General features: G+C 36.9%; 1 protein-coding gene and 2 long non-coding RNA genes across 28 annotated transcripts; all 3 read right to left on the reverse strand.

The window, feature by feature from the left end:
• Positions 1-3,548: 3,548 nt before the first annotated feature.
• LOC130725465 (uncharacterized) lies at positions 3,549-5,719 on the reverse strand. Its single transcript, XM_057576691.1, has 3 exons — positions 5,666-5,719; positions 4,252-4,585; positions 3,549-4,081 (listed from the first exon to the last, which is right to left on the reverse strand). Exons 1-3 carry the CDS (start codon positions 5,717-5,719, stop codon positions 3,549-3,551), a joined length of 921 nt encoding a protein of 306 aa, XP_057432674.1.
• A 472-nt stretch (positions 5,720-6,191) lies between these two features.
• LOC130724569 (uncharacterized) lies at positions 6,192-12,656 on the reverse strand. Of its 3 annotated transcripts, none has more exons than XR_009014570.1 (5): positions 12,149-12,656; positions 11,682-11,774; positions 11,008-11,443; positions 9,121-9,315; positions 6,192-6,792 (listed from the first exon to the last, which is right to left on the reverse strand). It is a non-coding gene; the product is annotated as an uncharacterized LOC130724569 (long non-coding RNA). The 3 variants fall into 3 exon arrangements; XR_009014571.1 differs by having other exon boundaries at positions 11,008-11,093; positions 11,324-11,774; XR_009014569.1 differs by having other exon boundaries at positions 11,008-11,774.
• Positions 12,657-15,196: 2,540 nt separating this feature from the next.
• LOC130722221 (uncharacterized) lies at positions 15,197-20,399 on the reverse strand. 24 transcript variants are annotated; one of them, XR_009013822.1, is made up of 9 exons: positions 20,260-20,399; positions 19,916-20,019; positions 19,082-19,158; positions 18,853-18,896; positions 18,582-18,680; positions 18,353-18,431; positions 18,034-18,104; positions 17,423-17,503; positions 15,197-17,309 (listed from the first exon to the last, which is right to left on the reverse strand). It is a non-coding gene; the product is annotated as an uncharacterized LOC130722221 (long non-coding RNA). The 24 variants fall into 24 exon arrangements; XR_009013823.1 differs by lacking the exon at positions 19,082-19,158; XR_009013815.1 differs by having other exon boundaries at positions 18,582-18,896.
• Positions 20,400-21,783: the final 1,384 nt, after the last annotated feature.

Raw genomic sequence — 21,783 nt, forward strand, 5'->3', positions numbered from 1 at the left:
AGAGAGGTAGATGGCACTAACATTGTCACAGTGGACCAATGTTGCCTGAGAGAGAGGAAAATGAAGCTCCAGAAGTAAATTGCGGATCCAGCAGGACTCGGAGACAACATTAGCAACACCGCGATATTCAGCTTCAGCACTAGAGCGAGAGAGAGTGGGTTGCCGCTTGGAGGACCAAGATATGAGGTTGTCACCGAGGAAAACACAGTAACCAGAAGTGGAGCGTCTGGTGTCAGGACAGCCCCCCAGTCAGCATCAGTGTAAGAAACAAGCTTTTCAACCGGGGAGGGATACAAATGTAGCCCATAAGTCAATGTGCCACGAACATAGCGGAGAACCCGCTTGAGGGCAAGCATGTGCTCGGTGTGGGGTGCATGCATATGTAAGCAAACCTGCTGAACAGCATAGGAAATGTCAGGACGAGTAAATGTGAGGTACTGTAGGGCACCAGCAAGGCTCCGATATAGGGAGGCATCCTCACAAGGAGTCCCAGAGGAAGAACTGAGCTTCTGCTTGGTGTCAACCGGTGTAGCAGAAGGGTTGCATGAGGCCATGCCGGCGCGAGCAATAATCTCAGTAGCATAAGTGCTCTGACTGAGGAAAAGGCCACCTGCATGTCTAGTGACAGCGATGCCAAGAAAGTAACTCAGAGGACCGAGATCCTTCATAGCAAACTCGGATGCAAGAAGTGCCATAAAGGATTTGCGGAGATCATGCGATGATGCAACCAGGATGATGTCATCAACATAGAGAAGTATGTAGGCAATATCAGAACCCTGCCGGAAGATGAAAAGAGAATGATCTGAAGTGCTGTGCCGGAATCCAATAGAGGAAACATAATCAGCAAATCGCTGATACCAAGCACGAGGCGCCTGTTTCAGACCATAAAGGGACTTCTTCAGACGGCAGACATAGTCCGGGTGGTGAGGGTCGCGGAAACCCAAAGGCTGATGCATGTAGACAGTCTCATGGAGATCACCATGCAGGAAAGCATTCTGGACATCCAACTGATGTATGGGCCAGGATCTGGAGAGAGCAATGCTGAGAACTGTCCGGATGGTAGCCGGTTTCACCACGGGGCTGAATGTCTCATCACAATCCACACCTGCAATCTGAGACCTGCCATCACCTACAAGACGAGCCTTATACCGCTCAAACAAACCATTAGACTGCTTTTTATGGCGAAAAATCCACATGCAACGAATAACATTAACATCACAAGGACGGGGAACCAACTCCCACGTATTATTTCTAATAAGAGCATTAAATTCAGACTGCATAGCGGACTTCCAATTTGGATCGGATAAGGCTTGTTTTGGGTTACGAGGCAAGGGTGAGATGGACGGGTCATCAATAGAGACCGAAAGACTAAAAGGCTTTTTAGGTTTGGAAATGCCGTGCATGCTACGGGTAGTCATGGTCCGTACGGGTGGTGCAGGAGGGACCGGAGGCAAGGGCAAAGGTGAGGGAGAAGCGGTAGGGGAGACGGGAGCCGATAAGGGAGGCGAAGAGTCAGTGGGACTCGACGGCTAGACCGGAGGGTCAGGTGGGCGGGAGGATACGGTTTGCCAATGGTGGATCAAGGAAGGAGGGAGGTCCTCGGTGAAGCACTCATAAGAAGGGGCAGGAGTCAAGGATAGGTCAGCAAAGGGAAATCGGGTTTCATCAAAAATGACATGCCGCGATATTAAAATTTTTCTGTGTGACAAATCATAACATTTATAACCTCTGTGATTCATCGGATACCCTAGAAAAACACACGGAGTCGATCGTGGTTGCAATTTGTTTATTGTAGCGGAAGGAAATAGAGGAAAACATAGACAACCAAAGACACGTAAGTGGGAGTAGGAAGGGTCGCGATGATACAACAGCTGAGTAGGAGAATCATTCTGAAGAGTCTTGCGTGGCAAAATGTTCAGAAGATATGTTGCCATTTGAAGGGCATGATGCCAAAATGAAGGAGGAACTGACGAATGAGCGAGGAGGGTGCGGATCATGTTGTTAATGGTGCGAATTTTCCGTTCTGCTTTGCCGTTTTGAGAAGAAGTGTGAGGGCAAGATAAGAGAAAAATAAGGCCATTAGCATCACAATACCGATGAAAGGATTCATTGTCATATTCACGTCCATTATCACATTGAAGACATTTAATATTTGCTGAAAATTGTGTTTTAATAAGTGTAGCAAGAGTAGTAAACATTTCATAAACCTGAGATTTCCTGCTAATCGGAAACGTCCATAAAAAATCAGTGTGATCATCCAAAAACAAAACGTAATAACGATGACCAGCAGTACTTAAAACAGGAGACGTCCATAAATCACTATGCAAAATATCAAATGGTCTCAAAGTAATAGTTTCAGATGAACGAAAAGGCAACCGGACATGTTTGCCTAAAACACAAGAGTCACAAACAGAACTAGAACGCGAAGGTTCACAAAAAATAAGTTTATTATTCCTAAGATGGTTTAAAGCTGAGGAAGCTGGATGACCAAGTCGATTGTGCCAGACACTAGAAGCAAGACCAGCAAAGGGAGAGGAACGAGTGACTGGGTAGAGGTCGCCGAGGCTGTTACATCTCAGGAGAGGCATCCCCGTCTTGAAGTCAGACACCGAGAATCCAAATGGATCAAAAGAAACAGAAACATTATTGTCAGTAGTGAGTTGTCGCACAGAAATTAAGTTTTTAATAATTCGCGGAGTGTGCAAGACATGATTGAGTGCTAAAGGTTTGTGAGGGGTAGGAATAGAAGTGTATCCTGAACCCTGAATTGGAATGCCCTGACCACTACCAACTATCAGTTTCTGATTTAAATGACTTAAATTAGAATAAGACGTGAGAGTACCTTGAGATGCCGCAGTATGGGACGAGGCGCCGGTGTTCATGTACCACGTGGTGTCTGGAGGAGTCAAGGACATGGTGTGCATGGCAGCAGCGATATCAGTGGGTGCTGGAGAAGCAGTAGCGGTGTAGGCCTGAGGACGCGGACCTAAAACGCCGGGTTGCTGCGGAACACCCATGGGATGCGACCACTGAGATGTGGGGTAAGGACAAGGAGGCATGCCCCAAGGGGAAGGAGCCCAACCAGGGGGAGAAGCCCAACCCCATGGATTCCAGGATGCCTGCGGTGGTGGGCGCCAGGGTGGAGGATATGCAGCAGAGGAACCAGAGGAGCCAGATGATCCAGGATAACGGGAGCCACCTTTCTTCCTAGGTTTACCAGAACCACCCTGATAATTGCGATTTTGCCCTGACCCATAACGATGGTTGGAGTGGCCCTGATCGCTGCGGTTGGTGGTGCGCTGCTGAGAGGCGTCAACGGAGGCCTGTGGACGGGAAGCAGAGGTGTGCAAAGCAGTCTGAGAGGTCGGACCTGACATCCTGGCGAGACCAGATTCCTCTAGAATCAACATGGAGCGGACCTTGAGGAAAGGAGGCAAAGGCTCGCTCTGACGGATCAGGGTGGCAACACCACGAAAAGGCTCAGTGAGACCAGAGACCAACTGGAGAACAAGACGATGGTCACTGACTGGGGCGCCAACATTCCTCAACTAATCAGAGATATGTTTCAGACGCTGGCAGTAGGCCGAAACACTAGGAAAATCCTCCATGCGAGTGGAGATGAAATCCTGGTCGAGAGCCACAGCACGCGAATTCTGATTGTCCTCAAACATAGAAGCGATACGGTTCCAAGTAGCCATAGCAGTAGAACCTTTCTCCATAACAGTGGAGAGAAGGTCAAAGGAGATGGTGGAATAAATCCACTGTTTGACAGTGGAGTCAAGAGTGGCCCACCGGGCATAGGAAGCATCGGTGCGCGCAGGAGGCTCCATGTCAGCTTGAGGAATGATGTGGTGGAGCACCTGAGTGGCGTGAGCATGAGTCTCAAACAATTCAGCCCACATAGCATAATGATCCTTGTCTATCTCGAGTTTGAAAGGAATGTTGTTTTTGATATTTGTGACAGCAAGGGCCGGATGAAAAGCTGGCTTGGCAGAAGAGGACGGCGACTCTGTGGGCGTAGGGATCATAGTGGTGTCGCCGGTTGGAGAGCCATTGGTGGAGTCGGAGGTAGCCATAGAAACTGCAAAAACAGAAGAGTAAAATAAAAGGAATTTAAACCTTTTTTTTTTTTTTTTTTTTTTTGAAGTTTCTGGCTGGAGCGGTTCGACCGGGTGCGGGTTAGCCGGTCCTGTTTGGAGAAAAAAAAAAAAAAAAAAAAAAAAACGGTAACAGAGAAACGGGTCGTGTGACCCAAAACACCCAAATCGGGTTCGTGGGGCTGCAGCCGGGTCTGCTGAAGAGAGACGGCGAGGACGACGATTTGCTCCTTGTTGAGAAGGGCGGCAACGTCGGAGAGGGCCGGCGGTGGCAAGGCGGTGAGCACGGTGGTGTGCGGCGAGTGCTTGCGAGGGACCTCTGGTGTAGCACGCAACACGATCGGGTCGGTTGGGAACGGACGTGATCGGAGGCGCGAGGGGCTACGACGCGGCGGAAGCACGCGTGTGGTGATGGGGCGGCGCAAGGGAGGCGCGACGGCAAGAAGAGCAGCGGCGGCGGTTGTACCGCTAGGGTGCTGGGGCGGCTGCTGTTGGAAGAATTAAAAAACAAGGAAAAAAAGGAAAAATAGGAAAATTTAGAATTAGGTCAGAAAGGAGGATCTGAACCTGCTCAATGATACCATGAAGGAAATGTTTTCCGTGACTATTATTGATAATGAAATACCCTATATATACAACTTACCTAGTTGACTAACAATAAATATTAAACCCTAATTACAGGCGTAATTACAAAGAGAATAAATAATATCCTATTCTATCAATATTGTCTATTTATCTAAATTGGGGAAACATGTTTTTATATGTTTGACTATCATTCTTGAACTCTGAAAGCTGATTTTATGAAGTTTATTTGATTCTGATTATGAACTGACATGAGAAAATAATTTATATTGCTTTGATTTTGGAAATTATGTGAAACTGAGATTGTGAACTTGGAAAGTTGATTATGAGACTTTTGACGAGACTTGAACTGGTTTGAGAAAACGATTTTGGGGATCCTTGATAGAACCCCGTAGCCGTTAACGGAGGTAACGGCTTAGGTGCACCTAGCTAGTTTGATTCCGGGAGGAGAGGGCTATCCGTTAGATGGAGCCGCCAGTGCACGGAAAGGGCTATCAACGAGATGAAGCTTCCCCCGATGAGATTGATGAGATATGACATGATTCCGGGTGGAGAGGGCTATCCGTTAGATGGAGCCGCCTCTTGGGTAAGTTGATCCTTAAGAGGAAAGGGCTATCAACGAGATGTAGCTTCCCCCGATGACACGATGTGACTTGAGAAAGGAAAGGGCTATCCGCTAGATGGAGCCGCCCCTATCGGAGAGGCCATCCCTTAGGAGGATAGGGCTATCAGCGAGATGGAGCCGCCTCATGGTTCTACATGTGTGACCCTATTAAAGTTATTTCTGGTTTTATGTTTTTCATATCTGGACATGATTTTAACTGTATTTATTTGAAATGGTTATTTATGAATTTATGATTTTTTGTCAAGTTCATTGTGGAAATGATTTAAACTGGTATTACTGAGAGCGAAAAACTCGTGCCTAGTTTGTTTCCCCTTCCTGTTCATGGTGGTTGTTGACTGCTCACTAAGTCTTTGTGACTTACCCCATTCATTCTTTTTGCCCCACAGATTCTCAGGCCACTAAGTAGCAGGCTCATGTCAGAATCAAGTCGATCGATTATTTTATTAGTATGCCTCCTTGGGCTGGTGGCTCAATTGGTGTCTTCTATTAGATTCTAGTTATCTGCAGCTATAGGGAGTCTTAGGTGGATTGGTTCTGAATCATTATTTATTATTTTACTTCAGAAATTGTACCGTAGTGATGAAATTGGAAATTGTGTTTTTATGGAATTCTGGTTATGATGAAAACCGACTGACAGGTTTATTGTTTTGAAAATGTTGATTTTGTAAAGGAGGTTCTGTTGAAATATTATAAAATATAAAGAAACATGCATGTATAATTTTGGAAAATAGTTTGGAATATGATTTGGTGAGATTGAGGCTTGCCAGACTAGGGTGTTAGTCTGTGCGCCGGTCACGACTTAGGATTTTGGGTCGTGACATAAAAATTATATTTAGATAAAATTACATGGTTCAAAAAAAAAAAAGAACACTCAAGAGGGGGGAATGTGATGAAAGAAGAGAATACATTTCACGGGAAATCTTCAATACTTGGTAAGATTTATAGAATTCAAAAGCATTCAGAAATGAAATGTTGTTTTATGGTACATATTCACATTGAGGAGAAATCATGATGATAAAATAGAAACATTAACTCATAAGGTTTTACAGCATATTTTCCCAAATATATAATTAGTGCTATTATTGAGATTTTCTCTTCTTTTCAAGCTGAGCAAAAGCAGATCCAATAAAGAATGAACATAATAGATAGTTGATTGCTTTATGATCAGCTACGTTTTCTCCAACGAAAGGCCAAGGATTTAACTAAAAAGACAGCAATTTCAAAGATTCAATCTTCTGATTAAGACTGTCTAATATACTATTTATGAATCGTGTAATTTTGGTATAGCAATTTCAGAAGCAAACACACAATTTAGCTTTCAAGGCATACAAACCATGAAAAAATCTAAGGTTGAGTTTCTACTTACCAGATTTGCCTTGTTCAGAGGACCTGCTCAGAGTTTCTCCTTCTTGAGCACAAGCTTCACTTAGACTCCCAAGCCGAACTTCATAGTTATCATCTAGAAGTATATTGCTTAATTGAATATCTCTACAACAATAAAAAAATGCACACCATTTAGCTTGAACCTTTGTCATGCCTTTTATCATCTAGACAAGTTGATCATGTGGTAGTTGTCAACATTCATTTCATCCCATATGTCAAAAGTTAAGAAAATAAACCAAACTCGTAGTTCATTGTGACACCATATGCATTTCCTATGCTTGCATCTCTATCAATAGATTGACTATGCCTTTCACCCTGTTTTATCCTTGCCTTGGTGAACTTTTATGAAATTTATGTTCTCTGCAGCTACACTTTATAAATTTATGTTCTATTTTGACATAATCGTAGCTTAAATCACAGCCCCATGCTTATGCCCTAATTGGTTCCCATCCTACAGAACAACAATAGAAGAAGAATTTCAATTACCTTAGAAACTTTCGTTTTCGCAGACCGACGATCGAGGATGAGGGTTCACGAGTGGTGGTTTGCGAGCGGAGGGAAGGACAACGATGGAGAAGGAGAGGGCGGAGTCAGACACGCGAAGGGAAGGACAACGGTGGAGAAGGAGAGGGCGGCGATCATGTGAGAGTCGAAGGACAACGGTGGGAAGGTGTTAGCGTTTTTTGAGAGACCATGAGTGAATGGATTGGTTAAGTCAAAGTGTTTGGAAATCTTTTAACCTAGTAGTGTTTGAATATTTAAATATATTTATTTCAAGGCATATTACAAAAGATGTCATCTAGACCCAGGTTCGAATCTGGGAGAAAAATTATTCATTTTTTAAAAAACAATATATTTAGCGACGGAATTGCTATTAGACTTCCGTCTTACAAAATTTACCGAGGGATTTAGCGACGGGAGGTCATTATCGACGGTACAAATCCGTCGCTAATTTGCAATATAAAATATTAAAATAGAATTAGCGACGGAATAACAGCGAGGGGAATATTCCGTCGCTAAATTTTAAAACAGTATGTATGTTTCCAAAACGTGGATCCGTCGGTGATTCTGTCGCTATTAGCGACGGATTTTATTCCCTCGCTAAAATCCGTCGGTAAATCACGTTTTTTTAGTAATGAGTGGACAAAGAAAATTGCAGTTAATTGGTGAAAATTGAAAATTAAGATGAAGCACTTTGGTGTTAACATTTATGATGATGCAAACTATGGAATTTTAAGTGCATTCTTGAAATCATTTTATCTAATCAAAGTAGTAACACTTTTTTGTGTGAAAATTTATCATAATCAAATATATTGTAAGTTAAGGAATGCTAGGCTTTTATATAAGAGTGAGTGTGAAGGAACATTAGCATAAATTTTAATTAAGATTAAAAGTGAACGGAACTGTTCTTATGAATTGAAATAAGCTTATTCACATTGCATTCTAATTATATCTAAACACACACTATTTTGATTAAATTAATTACTTCTTTCAAGATTAGTGTTAATGAAAGGACTTTACTAGCGAAGTTAAGGACTAAGGAGTGAGGTGACATTTGAATCCTCCCTTCCCGCACTTAAAACAACTCATCCCAAGGCCATTCGATCCAGACCCGCTATAATCGAGCTCATTTTTGTAAACGGCAGGTCGAGCGGGTGAACAGATTTAGTTTTATGTGGTCTATATTCTCCTTCATTTTTCATGCAATAATTTTGAACCTTAAAAATTTAAAATCAGTGGGAGAGGGACCTGCAAAAAATCTTGGGACAGAGGATTCATTTTCATCATCATCTAGCTAACATCATCTTATAAATTCAAATGTCAACTTTTGTATGAAAGATGACATGCCTAATTTCCAATATGCGAAAGTTGAATAAGTCCCTGGTACCATGATAATGCTGGGGGCACGTATCTATCATCATATAACAATCGGCGCGCACTCTGCTGTTTCACATACTTACTGGCATCTCACTGATAACTTGTTCATTCTGCTTTTTTCTTGTGCTTTGATGTTAGACAACTAACAGATAGAGAATCCCACCCACAAGCATTGTGATTGTGACTGATTCTACTTCTACCTTCCAATAATTCTATCGATTTTTGTGGCATTATTTCTGTTCACCATATGCATATAGGCTATATATAGCATTCTCCACTCTTTATATATTCAATTTAAAACTCACTACTTTTAAAGTAGGATTTACATTTTTAATTGAGGTAACATGAATTTCAATTAATTAAAAAATGTGTCGGAAAGAAATCGTTAAAGTGAGCATTATTGTTAGCATTTTTTTATACAATGACACACAAATAGGTACCCGACAAAACAAAACAAAACAAAAAATGTTTACGAGAGAGAAAGAGACAAAAGGAAAGAGATAATGAAAAATCACTATCAATATGTGTTATGTGTCATAGAGATTTTGTACTTACTAAAATGGCCAAGTTGAGAGAAGCCATGGAAGTGGTACTAGCAATTCTGATCCTGTAGGTCTTGTTTGGCTCCACATGAAGAATCTCTGGTGCACATTCTTCACCACCCTTTAACTGGCATTGGAGCAAGGAAGTGTTCACAAATTTAGCTGCAAGGGAGCAATTGAGTTGTCCACGTCCATTGATGAGCAAACTCTGAAAAGGTTACAAAAAAAGTGCTTTTCCTAATTAGCTTCCATCCTTTTTCAGTCAAAATAAAGCTACAAAACGCGTTGGCCAATTGCTCGAATTAACAAACAAAAATCGATTTGGATTAGTTAATTACTTGTCAGTGAATATTATTAAAACTGGAAAGTGAGGGTGGGTCACAGGAGAGTGCACTGATATGTTGTCCTAGTATAAAAATGAAAATTCTCAATACCACTTTGTGGAGATGGACCACGTGCACAAGTTTTCTCTTTGTTACTTTTCGATATTAAGGTATGGTTTCGATCTGGAGTCTATATCTTTACACAACCATAATATTCCAATTTTCTATTTATATTTCCATGTTCACATGGCATGAGGAAGGTAATTAGAAAGTGAATATTTGAGTTGTTTGATTGGATGTAACCTTAAATAAATTTCAAATTATCTGATATTTTTAATACATTATGTGTGAATAACATTATTGGAAAAAAATAAAGATATAATCAAAGGTGGTTCAGGTTGTTGGTTGTGATGACTTACATTACTTATTTGGTTAGATTGTGGTTTAATTTATGTTTTATTTCAAAGACACTTATAGGGATGTTGTACATTTTTTTTCTTCACTAGGTTTTTATTTCAATGAGTTTTTCTTTGGAAGATTTTAACGAGACACATTCATAAGTATGTGGTCTTTGGGGTGCTTTGTTGATTGAGAACTGCGATTTAATACGAACATCAGTATGCGCGAAGCATCCGAATGCTCACCTTGCATATCAAAGCATTGGTTAATTGTGGAAAATAAAATGATTAAGCAACGGATTTTTAATTGCCACAAAACAAGGAAATTGTGTGATGTGTAATTCTCACATTTCGTTTTGCAATAAACAACATTTTTCTTTGTTAATTTGTTCTATTTGTGAGAGAGTTGTTCTCATGAAACTTACCTATCGAATAATATATATCTTTTACTGTCGAATTCTTTTTGGTATTTTCTTCAGATTTTAGCAAAAAAATAGTAAGAAATAAGCTCATTTTCTTTGGATTTTCCATTAAAATTATTAAACTGGTAAATCATTAGAAAGAAAGTGCTCAATTTTTCCTACATATTTTAAATTCACGTGAAAATTGTGAATTTAAAATATGTAGGAAAAATTATAATAAGTTTCTAAAAATAATTGTAGAAAATATCTATAGGAAATAAGCAAATTTTTAGTAGTATATTCTGTTTAATTTCTTTGTGACTCCTAATTAATTAACAGATAGTTTTATGGTATAACATGCTAAAAATTTGGGCTACTCGATCATTAATCATATTTTACACCTTATATTCAATACATGCTATTTGCATGTATTGTGAATTGTGGAAAATAAAATGATTAAGCAACCGAAATTTAATTGCCACAAAACAAGGAAACCGTGTGCGGTGTAATTCTTACATTTTGTTTCGTAATAAACAACATTTTTCTTTATTGATTTGTTCTATTTGTGAAAGAGTTGTTCTCATAAAACTTACCTATTTAATATTATATATCTTTTGCTATCAAATTCTTTTTGGTATTTCCTTCGATCATATTTTCAATCATATTCTTGGAGAAAAGTCCATTAAAATTGTGAATCATATTTTCTTTTCATGGTGTACAAAGTGTTTATATATAAGATTTGAGGGGGGGGGGGGTGAATCATGAATCAAGTTATTACCTGAGGTTCACCGATCCATTTGAGTGGCTTGGAAGAGGCCAACCTCTTGTTCATGGGAACTTGTGTGCCACAAATTCAGGATGGGCCTAAGGGTAAAGTCACCCAAGTAAGGACTTTAGGCCTCCAAAAGAATTTTTTTACTAAATAAAAAAGGCCTCAATTTTTTTTAACTAAGTAAAAAATAATGCCTTAAAAAACCAAGCATTAATACTAAGTTAAAAAGGTCCCAAAAAAAGATCTCACTTTAAAGTTTTGCTTTAGACTTCAATTATTGTTGGGCGGCCCTGCACAAATCACTGAGTAAGGTTGAACTCACCATCAAAGTGAAATAGTTCATTTTGCCTCTTTAGTAAATCTACTATCAGAGAACCATACAACCCTGCTGCTCTTTGCATACCATAGTGTCCAATTGTCCATGATAGAAATATGTACCAGGCTGCACCATATAATTAAAAACTCATCATATGAATATATTAATTAACGTATAGAACACACAAATAATTTGACACACAAAAATAGAATCCGCGGCCAGAGATGCCACTTGAGCTCAAGACAAGCAAGATGGGGTGATATCAATCATACTCATGACTCAAAGTAGAATCCTATAGTATATGCAAATGGAAAAAAAAAAATTAAAAAAGAGGAGTGAAAATGAAATAATGCACTTAGCTTACTCTATCAACAGTGAACCTGTAATGAAAAGTCTCTCCTGGGTTTATAGCACACTGTGAGATCGCAGCAGTTCCATCTGCCCAAGGTGTTCCAAGCTGCAAATACAATAATTCAACAACTAAATTTTGGTCTTTATGTAAGAACTTTGAACAATAAACGCCATTAATTTATAGAACATATATAGATATTTTGAAAAATTTTACGGTCACCATATTAAAATCTGATATACTCAAGAATCATATTTTTACTATTAACATTTAATTAGGTAGTACATATTATTTATAATATGTTTCGTATGTGCTTGAGTTCATTTGTAGAATATGTGAACCAGATCTTTCTTGATGCATAGTGACAAAATCGTAATGCATGCATGTTTGAATTAACTGATTTCTTTTCAAAATCAATTCTAGGACTCTAGAAAAAATTTCACATAAACTTTTTCAAATTGAATTTTGATTAAGAATATTACCTGATTCCATGCTAATGAATAACAGTTCCCTCTGTGTGGAGCTTGTTGGTGAGTGCAATGTCAAGGGTGTCACCAACTTCAGCTTTGATAGTTGGGCCTGGAAACTGGCCGTTGATTCCCATCACAACATGCTCCAAGCAATCTGGTTTCTTGAACATGTACTCCACATCAAACTTGTAGTGCCTCACCTTTGCCCCAACCACTACTGATGACTGAAACAACCCCATCCATAGAAGGCACCAAACAAAAAGAGCTTTGAATAAGCTCATTGTATAAAATCACTTTTTGCTTCTAGAAACGCCTTAACTGAGCGATTCAAGAAGCAATAGTGGAGCGAGTATACCAAAGTTGTATCCGGAGTATGGCACCATTGCAGAAGGGGCACATATATATATACTAGGATTTTAACCCGTCTCCGTGCAATGCACGGACAAGCAATTCTTCAATTTATCATATTTATTCAATCAATTTATATAACTACATCTATTTAAATCACATATCAATTATTGTAACCTTTACTAATCACAACACAAAATATGGCTTAACCGAAACATATACATCAACGACTAATTATAAACATTAATATAACAAAGGTAGTATTTTCATTTATCTTTGTCAAAATAACTTGAGCACAATTACAATGTTAAAGTTTCTGTTGTAAATATACGAAGCCTCAAAATGAAAATGATGAAAATCTCTTCACAACAGGTATGGTCAACAATATACATATATTCAGAAAAAAATTACAGTGTCAAATACACATTAAAAAAACACCAAAAGTACTAATTTTCTTATTGTACAAATTGACTCAAGCAATTGACCTACTTACACAAGAAAATTGTCTCACGCTAGTCATGTAAATAAATGATGATCAAGTGAAAAAATTATTTTAATCTACTTCCAAGTATGATTACCTCTAAGAGCATTTAGGTGTGGTTACATGAAAATCATGATTACTATTACTTTTGTACTACTAATGAGTACATATATATACGTACTGTACTGATAAGTCAAATAAGTAAATATCTTACCCGGATGCACAAAGAAGATATTAGAAAATAAAATCTGTCAAATACCTACTTGTCACATGATAGAAGATATACAAAGAGATAGAGATGACTGTCTCTTCTCCATGTTCGACAATTAGCAGCAACAATGACGCTGACGCGAAGCCTAACTGCTGGACAAAGTGAGACGAACACAAATTTGTCCATTGTTGAACAGGAAACGAAACAAAGCTCAGATCACAAACAGTGGAAGGCTGAAAGGGAAGGAGAGAAAGTGAATCCAAACTAAAAGGGAGAGAATAAGAAAATTAATTTTATTATGACAAATTCACGTCTCTAGGAAAAGAAAAACAAAGATCATCGACCTGCACTAACATTTGACAAAAAAGTAAATTTCCTCATTCAAAAAAAAATATTAGGCCGCCCAGAGTTTCAGAAAATTAATTGGTCCATAAAGCTAATTTCTAGTTAACAAAAAAAAATTAACATACTTACCCAAAAAAAAAATAACATAACATAAGTTTCATAAAAAACTCTACCCAATTAGGACAAATGAAAAAAATATGCCCCACTCAATCCACATGAAATAAGTGGACCATCACAACATTCAAGTAAAACAACTATCTTACATTTTTTTCGAAATATCCTAGTTATCAAATAATGTTAATACATAATTTATCCACAAGCTTTAAACCCTGTACCATTCACACTTAACCCTTCCGATCCCCTACGACAAATTAGTCTGATCACTTCGGCTAACATTTGAAGATAAACCTAACTTTCACTTCATATTGAATTCCAAAGCTAAATAATATCAACTCTAAAATACTATGACATAATAAGAAATATATTCCAATCTTCAAAGTAAATCTAAAATATACTCTTAATAGATCTATTTGTAACAATGTTTCATCCACAAGCTTCGAACCATGTACCATTCACACTTAACCATTTCGACCCCCTACGTCAAATTAGTCATATCATTTCAGCTAACATTCCCAAAGAACCCTAACTTTCACTTCAAATTTGAACACCAAAGCTAAATAATATCGACTCTAATACTAAGACATATAATAGGAAATATATTCCAATCTTCAAAATGAATCAAAAATAACCTTAAAAATAATAGTTAAATTATTTCAATCTAATAAGTTCAAATGATAGCCTAACTTTACAAATAACTTACTCACATCCACAAGTTTCGAACCTTGTCCCCTTCACACTTAACCCTTCCCATCCCTTACGCGAAATTAGTCCTATCACTTCGTCTAACATTCCCAAAAAACCCTTTCACTTCAAATTTTAACTTCAAAGCTAAATAATATCAAATAAAAAATACTAAGACATATAATAGGAAAAATATTACAATCTTCAAAGTGAATAAAAAATATCCTTAAAAATAATAGTTAAACTATTTAAATCTAATAAGTTCAAATGATAGCCTAGTTTTACAAATAACTTACTCACATCCACAAGCTTCAAATCCTGTCCCCTGTCCCCTTCACACTTAACCTTCTCATCCCATACGCGAAATTAGTCATATCACTTAGGCTAACATTCACAAAAAACCCTAACCTTCACTTCAAATTTGAACTCCAAAGCTAAATAATATCAACTCTAAAATAATAAGATATATAATAGGAAATATATTCCAATCTTCAAAGTGAATAAAAAATATACTTTAAAATAATAGTTGAACTATTTGAATCTAATAAGTTCAATTGATAGTCTAACTTTACAAATAACTTACTCACATCCACATGCCTACAAAGAAAAGAAAAGTTACGTACAAATAAGTTCTTAACATTTTCTTTTGTATTATGAAAATTTTGTTTACTAAAAAATTCTACAAGACATTAAAATGTTAAGATAACTGGAACCAAAAAATGATACCTAAAGAGATACCTAAAGAGTTTGAATTTTAAAAAATAAGTATATCCTACTTTATTGCAAGGACAATTGTTTTTCTTGAAAAATCATCTATTCAATTAAAAATTAAGGATGCAATGCCCTAAACAACATAATCACATACAGTAAGACATAGACAACTATAATTACAAAGACTATTTACACAAACTATTGTTAATACAAAGTATTCTTCAATACTGGATAATAATGGAACCCAATAATGACTAATCCCAATTGTTAATGAGAGTAAATTTTCTCAACATTTACAACAAAGATGCCCAGCAGTATATCTGTCACCTTCAAGGGTAAAAAATTGGCTTAAATACTCTGTAGGTCCCTGAAATTGTACCCCGTATCAAAATAAGTCCTTGAAAATTTTTTTCCCGATTCCGGGTCCCTAGAAAAATTTGTTTGATCAAAATAAGTCCCTACGCCGGAGAAGACAGTGGTTGCCTCCTCATTGTTTCCACAAGCCATGAAATAACATGTTTAAAACACTCCTAGACCTTCATATATCTGATCTGGGCGAAGAAATCGCAAGAAACAAAGCTAAAACGAAGAAACCGAGAAGCTCCATAAATTCCGGCGAGAAGAAATCAACTTGCGACTGGCCTTTTCTCTTCAACTGTGACGACCCAGCCCACGAGACCACCACCACTGAGTTCCTGAGGACGAGACGAAGCCGGCCCAACACCCTGGTCGTAGCGCCTCCATGACCGCCGTCGTCAACCACCGTCTTCTCCGGCGTAGGGACTTATTCTGATTAAAAAAACAATTCCAGGGATCCGGAATCGGAAAAAAAATTTTCAGGGACTTATTTTGATACGGGGTACAATTTCAGGGACCCCTAGAGTATTTAAGCCTAAAAAATTTGAAAATACAACTTGGTAAATACTAACATGATTTACTCAAGGAGCTAACAACCAAAATATATAAACAACATAATTCTTATACACATATAATCCATTCTTAGCTCCTCCAAAACAGCCTACAACAGAGAAAGAAAAGAAGTTAGAGCAAGAACAATAGCAAGGACACACAATAACAGTATTTATAGACAACTTAAAATGAGAAACAATTAGATTTCAATTAAATTGAAATGAATGCCATAATAATAATATCTAGCAGTAAAATACAATTTGAGTAAAAAACAAAGCATGTTGATGAAGCTCCTCTTGTTCTTAGTTGTTCTCACTTCTTGTTCTGTAAGCCATTTTGCCCATAGTTTAGTAAATCTTGTTTGCTTGGTTCCTGAAACATTGAGTTCAAAATCATCATGAGAAAAAGCACACAGCAACCTGTTTACCCCTTGCTGCTAGAATTAATGTTTGAAGCATTCCTACCTTGGTCCATCGAAAATGAATTGATATCTGATGTTGTTCTTAAGACATGCAGGTCCTGGATTATGGAGATGTTATGTTGTTGAAAAGATTATTCAAACTTCTAGGCCATTGACATGGAAGTAGTTTGAAAAATGAAAATTAACTATGGCATAAGTACTAAATTGACAACTATATCCACCCACTATATTCCAAACATGCCATGACTTAGCATGTGTAAATAACAACACAAGATGAGTGTAGGGCATAGAAACTTACGGAATGAATACAAGTTACTTAGGATCACCCTCATTGCTTTCCAAGTGATCCTGTTTTTTTTAGTAAATCACAAATACATTTCACTAAATAACAAACGGTCAAACATATTGCTAGCATCCCTCAATATCATAGCTAACATAAGATATAAATTCAATTGACATTCTGTACATAATTGATCAAATCTTTTGCAGAATAAATACCCTATCAAAAGAGGGACAAAATCAGCTACAAAATGCGTTTTAGCTAACAAAAGGTTGCAACTTACACGCAGCAATTGACTCCAGAATCCATGTGTGACCAATGACTTGGGAACCAATATTGGCAGGTAGATCTTCTGCCTCATTTAGTCTCTGCCAAAGAGTTGAATCTTCATACCCCAATTTCTTCCTTGTGGCGGATCAAGATTGTAAACAATAAACAAATTTGAAGCCACTTTAAATTCATGTCTTTTAGCTTCCAATTTATCCTTGCTTCTCAAAACTGCACCTCTTCCCACTTCAACTAAATCTTCAAGATCTTCCTTATAACTCAGCACATAATCACCCGAAAAGTAAAACTTTAAGCAACTGAATAGCTTTGGCTTATTGGCCAGAGCGCTAAGTCTGCCAGTGTTTGGGCCACCGTTACACCCTTGGTTTCCAAGTGATTCTGTTAAAGCCAATGTGACCAAAGAGGATAAATTACTACAGGTTAAAGACCAAAACTGCAGAAACAATGAATCTTAAATATTGATATCTAGCAACTGAAGCTGAATAAATTACCCCAGAAGAATTCAAACGGTCTTCCCAAGCTTTGAAAACTGACCTAACACTTCCTGGTGTTGCCTCATTCAAAGCAGATACCTGAAAGAGAGTACAGAAACATGTCTTTGATGAGCTAGCATTCTTAGAGGCCAAAAAAAATTTAACTTTTCTTAATTGATACTTGACAAAATATAATAATCTATAATATTTTTGCATAAATAACGAATTGATCTGGAAGTTGAAGGAAAAAACATGATATAAGACCAAATAGAAGAGAAACATACACAGAGCCAAAGCTGGGAGATATTCACGAATAGATTAGAGTGAGAAGAACTTTGGTTCAAACCAATCTTGTTTCACCTAGATATAGTATGTTTATATATAGAAATCTTCATCTAACATGTAAGTTAATGCACCACTGATTCATAGGTCTATCATTTAATAGAAATTAAGCAAAATTTCAATTTCTGTCAATTGAATAAGTATAGGCTACCAAATCTAAGGGATAGTATAATGTTAATATCAATATCAACTTGATTTACATAAATTCTGCCTTTGTTTGCAAGAAACACTACTCAGATATAGACTCATCACTTTAATGCTAACACAATACATTATAACTAACTTACATATGGATCTGATTTTTGCAACAGTAGCATTCTTTGAAATGTTCCACAAGGATAGAAGAATGTCTTCATACCTGCAGATCAAATATATATATTTGATAAGAATGTCTTCATACCTGCATATCAAACATGTCTTCATAACTGAAGTAATGTTTGCATTATCTTAAAGCTACAACATTGCTCCCAAGCACCATAAACATGTCTCTTCTATTAAAAGATTTGAAAAGTGCATTGTAAACACAAATTAAAACATATGAAAATAGTGATAGACAAATTTATAAGAAAAAAAAACACTATTACAATCAACTTTCAATGGGTGCACCTGAAGACTGGATACAATATCGGAATCATTATGGTACTCAGGAGTCAGGACACCCTAGTGATACAAAGGCAAACTTCCACTGGCCAAATAAGAAATACAATAAAGCAGTTATAAATCAATTCAAGTATTCTAATTCAATATTTTTCCAATGAAACCATCATAGCAAATAATATAACTAAACATATTTATTTTATCTAACAAATGGAAACACAGGTAAAAGAGGAAATACCTTGCCAAACTCTTCCCCAGGTTTCAGGAACCTGATGTCTTTGCTCTTCAAATTCAGATTGAGTTTCACATTCGTGTATAACAAAGAAATTTCATAGTCCTGCACAAACATATAATTCACATAAATGTTACTAAAAAAACATGCTAAAAGTGAAGCACAACGAAGATAATAAAAAGACTTGGTCACTACTGAAACTGTGCATCACAGAAACAAACATTTTCTCATATGATAGAGCAGATCCAAAATAATAAAAAAAAAAACACTTATTGACCATCATCATGTAAAGCTCCAAGCAGGTTTGAAAGTTGAGATGACCTGAATGCAGTAGAGAAAACGTTAATGGCTCCAATCAAGACAAGATTAATTTTCCATGCATCGCACGGAGGCGGATTTACACCAACTGCTCGTCCGTGCATCGCACGGAGACGGGTTACATTATGTGTTAAGAAGAATGCTAAATTAAAGAGAGAAAATGTAGCCATAATTGAATGACATACAACCTTTGGAGGAGAAGCCTTGTGAATGGGAGAGTACCACAAAGATTGAGAGTTGTGAGAATATTTATAGGCAACTTGATCTGAAGAGAACATCTTCTGTAAATTCTTTCCAGTTTTAATAATCAAAAGAATTCTTGAAATCAAATCACCCAGACTTTACACTGTAAATCCTTGTAGTATTAATATATTACTATAGTAGAGAACTACCAAGTACTATCAACTTTCAACTATGGTATCAATCAGCAAACTGCTAGTCATTATCCATTATGCATCACGGCTGATGATTTAAAACAAAAGGGGATGTTATGTGAATGGATGTTAGTGATGATTTAAGCTGTGTTTATTAGTATAGAAATTATAACAGTTACTCATGAGTTAAGCCGTGTTTGAAATTTTATTAGCTTCTATAGGGGCTTTTAGATATTATTTTTCGATTGTAACAACATTTGTTATAAATCACTCATTACTTATGCAGATTTTTTAGGTGGGAAACGATATTTGCATCTTATCATCTAGTGATGGAACAATTCATATTTGGAATAGTCAAACAGGGAAGCAAATATCAGTTTTTGCCGAGTCCCAAACAGAATCTGGCCATCCTACAAACCATTAACCCCTCTTTGCCAAAAATTAACAGTGACCATGCAAATGTTCTTAATTTGAATACACTATCAAGTGGAATACTGTCTAGTGCTTTTGGCTCAAGCCTTTATACTTGTATACATCTATTAGACTCTAGTGAAACTCTTGTAAAACAGAGAAAAAAAAATTCACATTTTTAGTGGTTATACATACAAATACATACAAATCAAAAGGCAGATGAAACCAATGGTTTACCTCTAACAAAGTACCAGCAGCAGAAAAACATGGAACAGCAAGAAGGGAAGTGTCTTCCCAGAATACAAGAAGACAGGCCGCATTGTGCTCACCAAAACTGCCAACTGCATCAAACGTAGCATCCAAAGGAAATCAAGCAAACTACAATCACTAATATATGACAAAGGGGATCAAGCAAACTACAATCACATATTGAAATAACCAAAATCCATTCAAAAAAATAAAGAATCAGACGCAGTTGAGGGAAATCAGAAATTGAGGAACTAACGCAGTTGAGGGATGGGAAGAAACACCAAAGAATGGCAGTATTTATAGAGAAATTGAAAAGCAGTACAATTGCGTACCTGCTGCACTTGTACTGAACTGACATGATCTTGGCTTCTGAATCTGGTTCTTCTTCGTCAGCTTATGATCATCCCCAAATGTAAACAGTGAAATTTTGTCCTTCTACTTCCCCATCTTCAACCTAAACCCTATCTAGGATGATGATGATTTTCGGTCATCTTCTCTTCTCCTTCTCCATGCTCTGAACTTCAATCCACTTCTCCACCTAATCCTAACCTAACCATATCTACAGCAACCGGTGAGGTCATTGAAAAGATGAAACGAACGGAAGCAATAGAGGAAAACTGAAAACTCTGTTCCCTTGTATTGTATCCCATCGTTCTGCATTTTGGGCAGCTAACGTGGATAAGAAAGCACCACAAATCTCAGCCAAATACAAAAGCCATCAAATGAATGGCTCAGATTAAAGAGGAAAATTGACTCATCTTTAAATAAACGGTCCAGATGCAAACTTCTCTTAGGAATAGTGATTTCAAGGGATTGTTTTAAGTAGTAGTAGATAGATATATATATATATATACTAACTAATAGCTTTGAGAATATATTAATAAAAGGAATAAGTACTAAAATAAGAATTATGATATATAACCTTAGAAATATTGATGGAGCAAATAATTATAAAAGAAAAGAAATAATGAGGGAGTAAATATAAAAAACAAAAAACCACTAAGAGGAGTCGAACCTTGGACAACCAAGCCAAATGAATACTCTGATCCTTCCATTTCAAAATAACTGTCAACTTAGAGAGAAAAAGTTTGTTTCACAATAACTGTTCACTTAGAATTTCAATGCAATATTAATTGATGTTTTTCCATATAATGCCTCTATGAGAATAATAAATGATGAGAGATAAAAGTACACTTTAAAGGGTAAGATGAAAAAACAAGTGATATATTTTAAAAATTTAACGATATTAATTGCATTTCTTAATATGTGTATCTTATCTTTGTGGACAATTATTTTGAAATGGATCGAGTATGTTAATACCACTGAACCACATTAATTTCATTTTGTTTCCTGAAGCATTTAATATATAACCATTATAAATTCGCGAAATTTATTGCGAATTCAATGGGTTTGTCATAATTTTTTGAGTACGTGCATGTAGAGATTCTCTACATTTCACAAAAAATCTTGCGAATTCAAAGTAATCCACATTAGATCCTACATGTCTGAAACTACCTCTTTCGCTAAATAATTTTTTTTCACCCCTTTTTGCTAATTAAATTTATCTTTAACATTATTCAAAAAAAAATCCTTCAATTTAAACCCTGACTTATGTAACAAAAATAAAACCCTGACTTAAAAATGTAATGACTTGCTGCAAGCTCGCCAAAATGGGCCAAAGTTCCTTACTCTTGTTATCTTGTAAAAAAAAAGGGCCTAGTAGCTCATATTGGGCATTTAAAGTTTCTTTCTTATTTTAAATATTAGATTCTATGTGACCAAAAAAAATATTTGATTCAATAAAAAGGTTCTTATTGGACAGGTTCAATAAATAAGAACCTTGGTAGGTACCCCTT

This window comes from Lotus japonicus, chromosome 6, assembly GCF_012489685.1.
Source record: "Lotus japonicus ecotype B-129 chromosome 6, LjGifu_v1.2".
NCBI classification, from domain to species: Eukaryota; Viridiplantae; Streptophyta; class Magnoliopsida; order Fabales; family Fabaceae; genus Lotus; species Lotus japonicus.

Bases quoted from the DNA above. Each gene is read 5' to 3' on its own strand.
- LOC130725465 (XM_057576691.1), bottom strand. From the start codon at position 5,719: ATGAGCCTGCTACTTAGTGGCCTGAGAATCTGTGGGGCAAAAAGAATG. The intron at 4,586-5,665 runs GTAAGTCACAAA...TTCTTCCAACAG, and splicing joins GGGCAAAAAGAATGAATGGG to CAGCCGCCCCAGCACCCTAG. The intron at 4,082-4,251 runs GTCACACGACCC...CTGTTTTTGCAG, and splicing joins ACCCGATTTGGGTGTTTTGG to TTTCTATGGCTACCTCCGAC.